The 15,693-nt window shown below is 37.5% G+C and overlaps 1 protein-coding gene across 1 annotated transcript in view; it reads left to right on the plus strand.

Annotated features, from left to right (window-relative positions):
* LOC149251673 (Ypt/Rab-GAP domain of gyp1p superfamily protein) overlaps positions 1 to 15,693 on the plus strand; it is a 452,310-nt gene that overhangs the window by 373,510 nt on the left and 63,107 nt on the right. The window contains exon 9 of the mRNA XM_089459518.1: positions 4,579 to 4,676. Coding sequence (XP_089315644.1) covers positions 4,579 to 4,676 — 98 coding nt within the window. The remainder of the gene's footprint in view (positions 1 to 4,578; positions 4,677 to 15,693) is intronic.

Consider the following 15,693-nt stretch of genomic DNA (forward strand, 5'->3'; position numbering starts at 1 on the left):
TCATTGGAGCCATCATTTTCATCAACATTACAACATGGCTTGGAGATTGCCTTGCCTATTGTACCATCAGCGCTTATCGCTCTCTTTGTGCGCTAGGGAGTCTAGTGGGATCATCTAGGTTTCCAGTGAAAGCATCAACACCCTTCCTTGGTATCTTCATGAAATGAGCTTTAACTCTAGTGTAGCTCCCTTTCCATGCATTGAAAAGAATGCCACATGCAAGAAAAAATCTTGCTATTACAAGATCAACACCCTCCCTACCTTTCACATCAAACATGTCATAAAGGCCACCAACTTTAGGCTTCTTGCATGCATGATTGGTAGTTCTTTTTGATGCTCTGGATGGCACATGCTCATCACCAATTTGAACTTCATTATCAGATGGTAAATCTTCATCCTTGAGCCATCATTTTCATCAACATTACAGCATGGCTTGGAGATTGCCTTGTCTGTCATACCATCAACCCTTCGTTTCTCTTTTTGTGCGCTAAGGAGTCTAGTGGGATCATCTAGGTCTCCAGTGCAAGCATCAACACCCTTCCTTGGTATCTTCATGAAATGAGCTTTAACTCTAGTATAGCTCCCTTTCCATGCATTGAAAGGATTGCCACATGCAACAAAAATCTTGCTAATGCAAGATCAACACCCTCTCTACCTTTCACATCAAACATGTCATAAAGGCCACCAAGTTTAGGCTCCTTGCATGCATCACTGGTAGTTCTTTTTGATGCCCTGGATGGCACATGCTCATCACCAATTTGAACTTCATTATTAGATGGTAATTCTTCCTCATTGGAGCCATCATTTTCATCAACATTACAACATGGCTTGGAGATTGCCTTGCCTGTCGTACAATCAGCCCTTCGTTGCTCTCTTTGTGCACTAGGGAGTCTAGTGGGATCATCTGGATCTCCAGTGCAAGCATCAACACCCTTCCTTGGTATCTTCATGAAATGAGCTTTAACTCTAGTATAGCTCCCTTTCCATGCAAGCTGACAGAAATTTCATTTAACTGTTGTTGCCCCCGACCGCCCCCACCTTCCCATTCCTCTCCCACCTAACACCCTTTGGAGGTTTTTGCCTTTCCACATATTTCCAGAGTGGATATTATGGATTTGATGAAGACATTTTTTATTTTGGAAATTTTGGAAGACAATATGTTTAAGAAAGTTTAGAAGTAATATTTTTGTTAACAGAGGTTAATGGATACTTTGACAACAAGAAGCTACAAGTACAAATATTTTTCATAGTTTTCAGAGTTTTTAACTTTGTATTCTGTCAATTACACTAAATTAGCATGGGAAGATATTTCAAATTTTTGAAAGTTGGCTATACTTAGATGTCTCAATAAGAATGGATGGTCACTCGTCGTGTAAGAGAATACAACTACTAGTAAACTACTCTCTTTGTAGTTGTGAGGAATAAAAGGAGAAATTTGTTGGCAAGTGATTTTTAGCTTGGGGTTTGGCTCACCTGTTTGAAGACAACAAATTAAACAAGTCTCCAAGGAAAAATCAAAAAATAATTTCCACTACTTCATGACTTTATAAACCTATTTTCTGTATATATTTGACATAATATTTTAGGTTTCTCTAATTAATGGTATGATGAAGATAAATTATATATTCAAACCCATTCTCTCTCTTCACTTGATAGACATAATTTATATTCATCTTACTCAGAAGGGTTGTTAAGGTTGTAGCTTTCCTTCAGCCATATCGCTTATGAATTTCTAGCACAAAAGTTTAGTTTTGGGGTTGTGCCCCCTTCTTATCTCAATTGTTAAATGGTCGAATTTGGACAAGTTGAATAATGTGATTGAGGTTGTGAACCCAACCTTAATTGTTTTATGTAATAAATGATGGTCATTACTAAACATAAACTTTTTGAATAAAATTTTTTAGAGCTGCTAGTAGTAGGAACTACTTGTGAAGCACAGGATAAGTGATAACCCTTGTGTCATTGTTTGCCTAGCAGGTAACCCTTACACAGTTGCATCTTTGTGGAAAAAATGGTAACCCTTGTGCCTCGAACACACCAGTGAACTTGTCGGACACCAGCAAATGCAAATGCGCAACCATCTAAAAGCAAGTGTTGTCGAACTGTCGAGTAAAGAAAATGAAAAGCAAATTAGGGTGACTCGTCGGCATGATTTTTAAGTTTTAACCCTTTTTTGGGGTTCCACACACCTGTTATTGAGGTTCGACGCACCCAAATAGAGAAACGAACCCAAGTCTTGGTTTTCGTGGACCCGGTTCTTCTGGGTTCATTTGGGGTGCACCCTCGATTCGTGGGGATGAGAACACGGGATGGGTTCGTGAACCCCACCCTCGGGTTTGCGAACCTGTGCTTCACAGAAATGGACATTTATGCAATCATAATGGTCATTGCTAGATGCTACTTATTCATCTCACCTTGTATGAAGTTCCACTTTGTGATTTTCATCATATTGATGGAAACTTGTTGCTACTTCAGAGCTACTTGACCAACTTGGGGGGCTTCATCTTTATGGAGCCCCTTATTTTAATGGTAACACATCATTTGATGGAGGTTTTTGGTTGGGGGAGTCTCACTTCTCCTTAGTTGGATGATTGTACTTGTTGCTTAGTGGTCTTCCCACATGTTTTCCTTGTTGATCACCCCTTTGTTGTACTTTTGATAGGTGTGAAGCATACTATCTCATCACGTTGTTTTGGTGTATATCGTCATCTTAGATAAAGATGATGGTTCTAGCCCCACAAGGGGTTAGATGATGATGATAGTAGGAGCTAGATTTTTCATGAGATTGTTATTGATATTTCCTCATGCCTTGGTGGATTGGTGTTAACAAGATGGGGTGTTTGACTTGGTCTTCATGTGTTATGGGGAACATACTTTTTGATGGATTAGCACTTCTTTATGTTTCCTATTATGATGTTGCTATGGTGAGATGATTCACGTTGTCTTTGTGGGATTTTCCTAGGTGATTTAACTTTATGATGTAACATTTTCTAGACATCACTGAGGGGGAAATATGTTTTATATGTCAGTACCCTCATTGATGTTTTATTTCCTAAGCTTGAGTTGTGTGTGTGTGTTGGGGGGGGGGGGAGGGGGGGGGGGGTTTACATATGATTTAATGGTGATCTAACCTTTCTTATAAGGTTAGATAATTAATTTTGATGTAATTATTCTTTAGTGGTGGTACACCTTAGGTTAAGCTTTATGTTTTGTTGTATTCATGGTGGTTTTGCTAGGGAGAATGTCATTTATTTACATGGTACAACACTTTGTTTAAGCGCACCCCTCTTTGATACACATGTTCATGGTGATTTAATCTATCAATGACTAATTGGAAGGGGACTATAGTTATATTTGACCATTAACCTTGTGCACACATGTTGAGGTTGATTTAGTTGTTCAATAGTGAGATTATCTAATTTATCTAGATTAAGGTTTATAGCTTGAGCATCTTGCTTCATTTGGGATATTTTCATTTTTGGAAGGTGCACTCATGTGGACTTGGTTGGTGATTAATCAAATAATTGATGTTGACTATTTCCTCGCAGAAGTATTGAGGAATTGTAACTACATTGGAGATTATTTGTTTAGGTGGTTGCACATTGGAGAAAGAGTTCATTAGGAATCTTTCTATTTTGAGGAAATTGTTGGAGGCTTGACCAAATTTTTCTTGTGGAGTGCTTCATCTAGTTGCTATCTTGCACACTTGCTCATGCATCTTGTTGACCACTTGCTATTTTTGGCTGGTGGTTATGGAGTACTCTCTCATGTCAAGAATATTTTATTGTATTTGTATTCATGCATCTTGGGGGGTGCACTATTGAGCCATTATTTTACCTTCTGATGGAGCACCTGGCATGGCCAATTGCTCATTTAAAGGAGGCACCCCACTTTCTTGTGCTATTTTTAGAGAATGTTGCTTAACTTCTCTATTATCCTATTGTTGTTTGACTTGTCATGGTGTTAGTAAATATTGTATTATATTGTAAGAAAGATGAATTTCCCAATGTCCACCAAGTTCTGGGTCGGGGGGACACAGGAATAGGGAGATGCACAAGGGGAACATGTGAAAGCACCCCCAAATTTTAGGGAAATTCAAGGGGGAATGGGGGACATCGGGGATATATTGTTCTCCTGTTCTATTTAGTTCACAAACAAAATAAAATAAATAGAGAAAATAGTAATAGAAAGAAAGAAGGTTAAAGAAATAAAATAAAGGTTAGCTTAAACATAAACCATCCACATATACACACGCTGTTTAATTCTTAGAAATAAGATTGCAGAAAAGGCTGAGAGATATTTATAATGCAATTTAGCTTGCTGATGAAAAGGTTAGATATTGTGCACATAAACCCCTCTGACTAGCACATGGCCGCCTTTTTATTTAAATAACAATCAGTTGTATTTTTCTTTACATTTTCTATTTCATAATAGCTATTAGTTTTTCTTTAATTTGGCTTTTAATAGTTGAAGTCATTGATTCAATTACAATATTGTATTTGGCAGAGGGTTTTTATAATTTTGTGTAATTGTTAATGCAAAATCAAATGTTAAAAGTGGTGTTGCTATAAATCGCAGAGGCATTAGGAGGTGGGAGCTATATATTTGCATTTCGCATGTTGATGGTCCTATTCCGTAGAGAATTTTCTTTTGGAGATGCACTCTTTCTATGGGAGGTATGGCCAGTTGGTTTATCAATTTCAAGTTTCCATGTGCCTTTGTTGAATATTGCATGCCAGCTAAAAAATAATATTTCTTGAAAGTTGAAAGGTATACATTGACCCACCAGAACCTCTTCATTACAGTTAGAAGTTTGTTTAGAATTTTATCTCTATCCCTGATTAAATAATGAGATGAATCCCAGTGGAAAGATGTTTGGTTTTCCTAGTCTCTTGATTAGGTCATAGCAACAAGATAAAGAACAAGTTAGCTAATTACAAGCACATGGCCATAAAGTAGCTGAACAGCTATATAAAGTTTCACTTCTCTTGGCCCTTATCTATTCAATAAATTGTAAATGCAAACACCACTACCATGCCACATATTCATAATACTTGAAACATTTTTTTGTAGCATTTTCTATGTTGCTTCCATTGCATACAGTATTGTGGTGTCTCATCATTTTCAGAGAAGATATTTGGTTATAATTATATCCATTACCAATGAGTGTTTTGACACCCTCTATTGATGAGCAGAAACCAATGGGCACTGACCAAGTTCACAGGAAATATATACGGAAATGATAGTTGGGTATCAAAACTTGGAAATAAATACTTCTTCTGAAAGTACATTCAAATGTGCTACAAACACTGTCTTCAAGCTATAGCTTGTTCTTTAGGTGGAAAGTTCAAAGATTACAGTGGACAGAAGTTGGGTGTCAAAACTTGGAAATAAATATCTCTTCTGAAAGTACATTCAAATGTGCTACAAACACAGTCTTCAAGCTATAGCTTGTTCTTTAGGTGGAAAGTTCAAATATTACAGTAGACAGATGTCTAATAAAATTGATGAATTTATTAAACCATGAAGCTTGCATGCATAAAAGGACCTACATAACATAATATCAATGAAATTCTTTCCGACGATTTCCTTGGATCATCATTTTAGTAAAACGCAATGAGATAATAATTGAGCTAGGATTGTTTTCTCTATCTTAACTCTGTTTGATGTTCAGTATAGGCTTCAGTTGACTTTTGAGAACAGGCAAGTTCCACAGTCAGAATAACTACTTTGCCTTGATTTAGCAAACTTGGTGACTCGTCAAATATTGACCAAAGGAGGGAGAAATGGTGCAGCCCTTGAATCCAGAAGAAATATTCTGAGGTTTATCTGAGATCAATGGTAGTATTTTGAATAAGCTAAAACTATTTAACTTAATAGTTAATACCTAAGTGACCACGTTCGTGTTCATGTTCGAGTTCGGCGAATTTGAAGTTTGAACAAAGTTCAACAATTAAAATTTTGGTGATAAAGTTCGGCATTAAGTTTGACATACTAGAAATTTGAAAATATATATATGTAAAATAAAATTCAATTAAAGTTTAAACACATGGCAGAAATAAAAATAGCATGCCCATTGCCAAGTTGCCAACATGATTAATCATTAAACATATGTTTCAAAAACACATATTGTTTAATCTTGGCAATGGCTCCTATTGGTTGCGGCTAGTGGTTGTGGAGTCTCTACAACAAGAGATGGAGTGTGGTCATCGGCATTGGGAACTGGGCAGTCGTTGGTGTTGAAAAGTGTAACTAGATTCGGTCTTCGTAATGACATGTAATTGTAATTTTTGTAAATGATGTAATAAAGGAAATAAAATTATTTTTATAAGCGTTGCTTCATGGGTTTCATGAACAAGTGATTTTATTTTAGATGGCTCCCATTGAGAGCCATAGGATTTGTCATTAAGATCAAAGGATTAATGTCATGTATGAAGAGCTCTTCTTGAGCGTATGTAAAATGTATGACTAAATCTAGTGTCTAGAAAGCCCTCCAAAAGACAAGCACAACCCTCTTGACTTGATGTCGGCCTGAAATATGAAGAAAATAACTTATGTCAGCTCACCCAAATGTCACACCTATTTGGATGATCAAGTTTGTCTTAATATACGGTCGAATCACTATATAAAGGAGGCTAGGCTCCTCGCATAAGTGAATAGACTTCACAGATCTGAGTCATTTTGTTGGAGAAGGCAGAAAAGAATCTTTGCATATCTCTGAAATTCGGAAGAAGGAAAAGAATCTTGGGTTACCTCTGTCTCGGTGAAGGCTACAAGGATACGCAGCATAGTTCTGTAAGGGAATTCGGGTCTCTCTTATTTAGAGATCACAGTAACAACAAATAAGAAGTATTGGTCTAAGGAGAAACTACAGTGAGAATTTTAGTGGCCTCTTACTATGATTTCAGAAGATAAATAACTCGGATACCTCCATTCTAGTGGCCTAGTGCAGAAGACTAAGGGAATGAAGTGACATTGTCTTGTTGTTGAGGAGAGTGGATCCACTGTTCGTAAGATAAGAAGGCTATGTTTCAGATCAAGTTCTGTGTTAGACAAAGAAACCTCAGTGCTATAGGAAGAAGGATCTAGTGCTAAAGTTACTGTCTCAATAATGATGCATTCAGACATGATTACAATACAATGATGAAGTCTTTACAGCGATGGATTTTGGAGCTCTCTCATTGCTATCTCGGTGAAGGCCTCTAGTGATGTAGCCTCAGTGGAAGAAGAGTCTAAAAGACAGAAGCAGAAGAGGACTTGTGTCTTGATCATGGAGTGGCTAATAGGTTAAGGGTCTTGGTCTTGGCATTCGTCAATTGGAATCTCTAAGAAGAATTTGTGCGGATTTTTCTCTCAAAGAGTGAGAGGTTTTGGCCCTGGCTCATAGCCTACATGTTGTGTCTCTTGTCTATTTATGTTCTCGCATTAGTTACTGTTTGATGAAGAAGAACACTAAAAATCCAACATAAAGAAGATCCTAACCTAATCATGTAAAAATCATTCACAAGCAGTCACCAAAGAAGAGAGATCGTCTAATACTAATGCTCTAGATTTCTCAACATGGTATTGAAGCTATGGTGTTGAATTCAAGGGAAGGGCATCTAATCAAAGAGGCATTCAAGGATTGAGTTTCAAGAAAGGCATCAAAGCAAGTTGAAGGTTATCAAAGCAAAAGATCAAGATCTACATTGAAGGATAAAACCCTAGATCAAAGAAGCAGTCTACAACAACGAAAGTTTTGGATCCTCTAATCATCATCAAAAGACCACAAAAACCCTCATCAAGTTATCTACAAAGCAAGGTAGCTCGAAGGACTTTAAAGATGAAGATCACATCATCTTGAAGAAAGTCGAAACCTTATTAGCAATTCTAATCTACACTCATTCACTACCAAAGTAATTGAAGTATCTTGAAAACAAGAAGGCATTATCATCTTCAAAGCTATGAGGCAAGTTCCCTCTCATTCAAGCAAGGTTCCTCTCCTTGCCCTTGAAGAAGATCATCCAAGGAAGCAACAAATATATCTTCTTCGACCATCATCAAAGTGACCAAGTGGAAGATTTGATCTTCACTTGTCAAGTATCTTTCATTCTTTAATCAATTTGGTAAAATGACTTCGTGTTTGCAAGGAAATCTATAAGTTGGATGGGTCATCAAAACTCCTTGCATGGAAAAGGAGGATAGATATAGTCCTCGAAGAAAGTGAATTCATTGAACATATCAATGGAAATGTCTCCTCTGAATTCATGGAAAGGGATTCTTATGAAAGGTCCCCTCATATAGCAATATTGGAGACATCAAAGAGATGTATATGATAAACTCGTAAGAATATTCTCTGAAGATGCGGTAAAGAAGGTCACATGAATTAGATCTGATCTACACAAAGTTGAAGGTATCAAAGAATGAAGGGATATCTTCATAAGATCTCAACTACGAGATCTAGGAGAGATGATAAGAAGATAATCATCATTGATCTATAATGCACTAACTGATAATCAAGGTAACAGATATCCATGGGGATAAGAAAGTTACCTCATTCGACAACTTGTGATTTCTATGCAAGATAGAAGAAGACAAGTTGAAGGCAAAAGTGTTGAAGGTTAAGAACTCAAACATTTGCTGGAAGGAAAGGAAGTTTGGAAAAATTCTGGTCCTCAGGAAAGAAAGAAGAGCATAGTTGAGATTCAATGCTATGGAAGTAAAGGCTATGGACTTTACAGGAAAGATTGTCCTAAAGGGACAATATCAAAAGAAGAGAAGAAACCCATATCACCGAAGAAGTGGAGGAAGCTAAAAAGAAGAAATCCAAGAAGAGAGGAAGTAAGAAATCTCTGATATGTCTGAGATAGTCTCCCTCACAAAGGGGCTTGACATTGGCTCTAAATATTATGTTATAGGATATGGCTATAATAAATAATAAGATGCGTTGTGGCATCATGGAAGCATTAGAAACAAGAGATCATGACATCACCATAGGAAACATGAAGGATGTTTGATAGTCAACTTTGCAGCATATAGCTCTTGCTAACCTCATTGAAAGATCAAAGGAAGAATGCATTCAGGACAAGTCAAATCATACATCTGTTTAAAAGGGAAACATCTACCGAATAAGGATATGCAAGATGGAATCCTCATTGAAGAATTCACCAATCGAGAATGGAAGCAAGTGTTTCATCAAGAACTCCAACTTGTGGAGTTCATGGGATGATGGTATGATGACATGAGAGATGAAGCAAATCAAGGGGTTGAAGATCTTTTCAACCAAGGAAGTTGTTGAAAGAAGCCTAGATGACGTAAAGGTAAATAAGTTATGTATGCTTGTATTTAATATTATAAAGTCATGTTGTATGGTTGCAAGTAACAAGGATCACTACTTTTATTTTGAAGCATGATCAAAAGAAAGGAATCTCCTCCTATGAAAGAATGTCGAAAGGCATGAGTCGCACTGGATGAAATCAACATAATATGTCCTCATATGAAGTATGAGGTGGTTGACTACAATTGAGGAACTTTGATTGGAAGCTCCTAGGAATGAAGTGTGTGAAAAGATAGGAAGAGATCGTGATAATATGCAACAAAGGTAGAAGGCATTCAACATCCGAAGTCCAAGAAGATTTGACTAGAAGATCTCCCAGAAGAATGTGAAAACTTTGATGAAAATGGGAAAAAACATAGAGACCCTTAACAATGGATATCAAAGCGAGATGTGTCAATCTGCATGCAGGATGCTGATACCTACAAGAAGATGTCATGGTGAAAAATCATCACAAAGGTAATTTTGATTTAAAGTGTTCATTTATTTTTGAACTAATATCGAGATGGGCTTATGTAGGACTGCCAAAGGGAAATTTGTGGATGACTTCAAAGTGAACCATATAGAAGGAATCAGGATGTAATGTCCTTCCAAAATATATGGCATGGAAGCAGAATAACATGAAGCAAAGCTAGATGGAAAATCTTATGATCACTTTCTGATGAGTTGAAGACATGATTGACTCATGGACAAAAGTGATGGATGATATGTGCCCTATGTAGAAGTTCCCCAGAAACAAAGACTCCTTGACAAAGAGGAAATTCATGACATCGAAGAAAGGAGATCTTCAAGCCGCTGATTGTACGAGGATCTCCACATGAGGAGTTGTGATAGGTCCCTGGTTGAGAGGGAGTCAGAAAGGGAAGTTTCTTACTTGGAAGAAACTTGGGAAAATTCCTAAGCAAGAACCTTAGGTACATTCCTTTGTGGTAGGAATGAGTACATTCCTTTAATGGAATAAATCCTCCTAGTTTGGAAAGGGAGAGATAGACATGTCATTCTAGTATTCACCCAGGAAGACGGAATGGAGGATTGTGTAATCATTTGGCATCTGACATTCTTTGAGGATGAGATAAGGCATCCAACAGTAAGAGTAGTCATGGAGAATTGATATTCTTTGAGGACTGGGGAGTCCAAGATAAGAATAGTTCTTGTGGAACATATCTTGAGTGAACCTTCCTAGAGAGACAATGATGAGTGTGTCTATAAATAATTGGTCTCGCCAGCATTGGGCTCAATATCTTATGGAGAGATGGAGTTATTAGTCAAGGCCTTTCTATATAACAATGTTGGTTGCTATGATGCTATACAAATCTGAATTCTTCATATGAGAAATTCTTCAGATTAAGAATGACCAAGTACCATTATGAATACCTCCCTAGTTAAGAGGGAGTGTTGAAAAGTGTAACTAGGTTCGGTCTTCATAATGACATGTAATTGTGACTTTTGTAAATGATATAATAAGCGAAATAAAATTATTTTTATAAGCCTTGCTTCACGGGTTTCATGAACAAGTGATTTTATTTTAGATGTCTCCTATTGAGAACCTTAGGATTTGTCATTAAGGTCAAAGGATTAATGTCATGTATGAAGAGTTCTTCTTGAGCATATGTAAAATGTATATGAGTCAATCTAGTGTCTAGAAAGCCCTCCAAAAGACAAGCATAGTCCTCTTGACTTGATGTCGGCCTACAATATGAAGAAAATAACTTATGTCGGCTCACCCAAATGTCACACCTATTCGAATGATCAAGTCGGCTTAATATATGGTTGAATCACTATATAAAGGGGGGTAGGCTCCTCGCATAATTACAGTGAATAGACTTCGCAGATCTGAGTCATTTCGGTGGAGAAGACAGAAAAGGATCTTCACATATCTTTGAAATTCAGAAGGAAAAAAGTCTTGGGTTACCTCTGTCTCGGTGAAGGCTACAAGGATACGAACCAGAGTTCTATAAGGGAATTTGGATCTCTCTTATCTAGAGATCATAATAACAGCAAATAAGAAGTCTTGGTCTAAGGAGAAACTATAGTGAGAATTTTGGTGGCCTCTCACTGTGATTTCAGAAAATAAATAATTCGGATACATCCATTCAAGTGGCCTAGTGCAGAAGGCTAAGGGAATGAAGTGACATTGTCTCGTTGTTGAGGAGAGTCCATTGTTCGTAAGGTAAGAAGACTATGTTTCGGATCAAGTACTGTGTTAGACAAAGAAACCTCAATGCTACAAGAAGAAGGATCCAGTGCTAAAGTTATAGTCTCAATAATTATGCATTCAGACATGACTACAATATAGTGATGAAGTCTTTACAATGATGGATTTCGGAGCTCTCTCATTGCTATCTCGATGAAGGCCTCTAGCGATGTAGCCTCAGTGGTGGAAGAAGAATCTTTAAGACAGAAGCAGAAGAGTACTCGTGTCTTGATCATGGAGTGGCCAATAGGTTAAGGGACTTGGTCTTGGCATTTGTCAATTGGAGTCTCTAAGAAGAATTTTTGTGGGTTTTCCTCTCAAAGAGTGAGAGGTTTTGGCCCTGCCTCATGGCATACATGTTGTGTCTCTTGTCTATTTATTTTCTTGCATTGGTTACTGTTTGATGAAGAACACTAAGAATCTAACATAAAGAAGATCCTAACCAAATCATGTAAAAAGCATTCACAAGTAGTGACCAAAGAAGAGAAATCATCTAATACTAATGTCCTAGATTTCTCAACAGTTGGTAGAGTGGATTCTAGAACATTAGAATTGTAGATTGGACTTTGAGTCACGATTCACATTGATGAACACTATGACAGAGCATTGTCGAGCACTGAGGTTACGGAAGGCCGACGCTATAACATTGGTGGTCCAAGGTCCTATGCAACGAATCACAATTGTGTTTGTCGTCACTATCAAGACTTAGCGGTCGACTCGTAGGAGTGTGTTGTTGGTTGTAAAGGTTGTGAGGTTGAAGAGGTGGAAGCGTGTGGTGTAGATGTACTAGGGTTCTAATCTTTTAATTTTTTTTATTCTTAACCGTCTAGAATTAATTGCACACAAAGACGAATTTCATCCAATTTAATGTGATTTTGTTTACGTTCAAGTCTATGTCCATGTTCAATGTGAGTTCGAGTTCATGTTCACCTTGATGTTTAGCAAACTTGATCAAATAAGTTCGGCACATAGTAAAATTCGATGAACTTTGAACTTCCAAGGATTTTGTTCCTTGAACATGGTGACTTAGGTTAATACCAAGCTAATATAATGTTGACATAGGAAAACATCATTCTCAATTATCAATATGTTAATGTAGACTATATAACCTCTAAAGTAACAAGTGACTAGCCCCTAAGCTCGTAATGAGGTTTATTAGAATAAAAAAAGTTAAAGAAACTGATTTAAAGCAGGAGATAAGATAAGCTAATTATATTAATGTCCAACAAATAACCACATTTAGGTCAGTGGGACTGCTAAGTACAAAAGTATCAATATAGTTTGGGAGCACAAGGGCCACTCCTATATAAATTCCCCTCAAAAAAGCATTGATCTTTTCTATAAGATCTAATCTCTAGGAGTGAGAAAATTATGATGTGAAAGACAAGAACGGTATATGTACTCTTCAAAGCCAAATACTGTAGCAGGATGCCTTGAACAAGGGTAAAAGGGAAAAAGGAGAGGTTTTAGTGCTCCCTTAACTTGTGCCTTGAAAAGGAGGAAAGTTCGCTTTCCTAATTGTTGTATGTGTGTCTCTCCTAGCATATGAGGCCAAAGAGAAGATATTCATGATAAATGACTGTCCAAATGAGCTGGAAGAAGAATTGCTCTGTGACAAGGCAAAATGGACAGTTGCGAAGGTCTAGACTCACAGTGTTGTTTGTTAGTAAGGTGAGAATTGTCCTGGGCATTGACTCCGCAAGGTTCTTTCTTGCAGAAGGCTGGGTACCCCCAAGGTCTCACATATTTGAACCCTGTTAGGATGGTGTTGCTATTGTTGAGAAAACTAGGGTATAGCAATAAAGTGATTTCTCTTCTATTAGTAACTTCTTGTGAGTGCTCTTTACTTCTTTAGATTAGGATCTTCTTTTACTTAAGTTATTAGTGTTCTTGTTCATCAAACAACTACCAATGCTTAAACCATTAAGAGACAAGAGACACAAAATATAGGCTATCAGCAAAGACCAAAACCTCTCACTCTTGAGAGGAAAAACCAAACAAATTCTTCTTCTTATAGAGATTCCAATTGACAAATACCAAGACCAAGACCCTTGACCTATTTGCCACTCCAAGACCAAGACACAAGTTCCCTTGATGATAGTCAACCTTGTATTCATTCCTCTGTCTCGGCTCCTCTTCCACTTCGACCTTCTTCTGCTTCAAACTTTGCTTATGATGGAGTCTCCTTCTAGCTTGACTTGGCTTTCATTAAGACTTCAATCTAGTTACCTTGGAACTCAGCCTTATAGCAGTAGATTATCTCCTCTTTTTTCGCACAAGTGATAGCAAGATCTTTTAGGCTTCCTCGTTGTACTTCACACCATTTTTTGCCTTCTACCGAACTGCAAACCACTGAAATTACTTCTCTGAAATTCTGTGGTGAAATGGAATTCAAACTTTCCTATTTATAGTTGTTTCCCATGTTAATTAGCCGACTTGACAAGAGGATGAGCTGACGTGTCCATTTGAGAGATTATATTATTCTTTTGAAGCAAACTTGAAGGAGTTGACTTTGTCATGGTCTTGGAGGGCCTTCTTATACTTTTTATGACTCATACAAAAATGTAATGTGCCCAAGAAGGGTCCTTCATACATGATATAGACTCAAATTGATTTTTATGACTAGATGACAAATCCTAATGGCTCACAATGGGAGCCATCACTAAAAATAAAAGTCCTTACTCATGAAACCCATGAGACAAGCATTACGATAATAATTTTATTTTTCTTATTTTCATCAATTACATAAAATCACAATTACACATGTCATTATGAAGCCCGAACCTAGTTACTCTTTTCAACACTCCCTCTTAACTAGGGAGGTATTCATAATGGTACTTGGTCATTCTCAATGTGAAGAACTTCTCATAAGAAGAGTCGGATTGGTAACGCATTTGTTTAGCAGCAGATCATCCAACATTGTTACATAGCAAGGCCTTGACTAACAACTCTATCTCTCCACGAGATCTGAGCACAATGTTGGCGAGATCAAAGTGTTGAAGAATCTAGGGCAATACTATGTAATGTGATTCTTCTTGACTAGATAACAATTTGTGAAGTCTTTTTACTTTTCTTGTTAGCTTAATCTTCTTCTTATTAATGCATGTGTGTGTACTTCATCAAACTGCTACCAAAACCATAAGAACAAGAACACAAGATGTTGGCTCTCTACCCGGGCCAAAACCTCTCTTCTCTTGAGAGGAAAACCCTTTAGTAAGTTTCTCTTATTGAAGCTTCTTATTGATCAATTCCAAACCCTAGACCCCTGACTAGAATGTCCTCCAAGCACAAGTCAAGTCCTTCCTCCTCTCTGCACTTTGTTCCCCTGCACTTCCTTCTCCCGACACTTCGTTTCCCGGTTTCTCGTCACTTTGTCCTCCTTCCAACTGTTGTTAGATCTTGTTGCACTTGCTATAGAAGAGATACCTTTGATGTGACCCTTTCCTTATAATGATCCCTTTCGTCTCTTCACCAACCAACGAACTTGAATGACTATAATGGGAGGGTTGTTATACCAACAGAGACAGCCTCCTTCTCTTCGCACGTGTGACTGTAATGGGCTTTAGAACAACCCTATTACCTTCGCTCTTCTTCCTTGCTTCTTCACTTGAGTGGGAGGCCCTTTTAGGCCTATGTTCTAGCCCAAATAAAGATAGATATAAGATGGTTATGTTGTTGTGGTTATGCATGTAGGATGCTTTTGTTTCTCACACGTGTGACTGTTTTGTAGGGCAGAAAATAGTCCTCTTGACTTTGGTCTAGGCTCCTCCTTCCTCGCTACACTTGAAGACCTCTTTTTTTTCCTTTTCTCACTCTTCTCTTGCCTCCGTACTTCGCTAATTTCAGAGAGAATACTTGACATTTTAATGGAGTGGACAACCTCTATATATAGAGGATTGTCCCTTAGGCCAACTTGATGGCCGACTAGGAGACTGCAGGCCGACTTGACATTTATTAATTTGGATTGCTTCTTTGGTGGTGTTACATGCTTGGAGGAGACTTGACTTTGCTTGGAGGGTTATTCTTTGACTCTTGTACAAACATATACATGGTGTAACATGCCCTTAAGGTCTTCAACATTTTGTTTTGACCGTTTGACTTACCTATAACATTTTAACATGTGCTAGACATATTTCAATGAGAAAGAAACTCATTGACATATATTATAAAAATAATATTTCTTTTC

Source organism: Pinus tabuliformis, chromosome 7, assembly GCF_031772625.1.
Source record: "Pinus tabuliformis cultivar Carrire ecotype Pingquan chromosome 7, CPIR1, whole genome shotgun sequence".
NCBI classification, from domain to species: Eukaryota; Viridiplantae; Streptophyta; class Pinopsida; order Pinales; family Pinaceae; genus Pinus; species Pinus tabuliformis.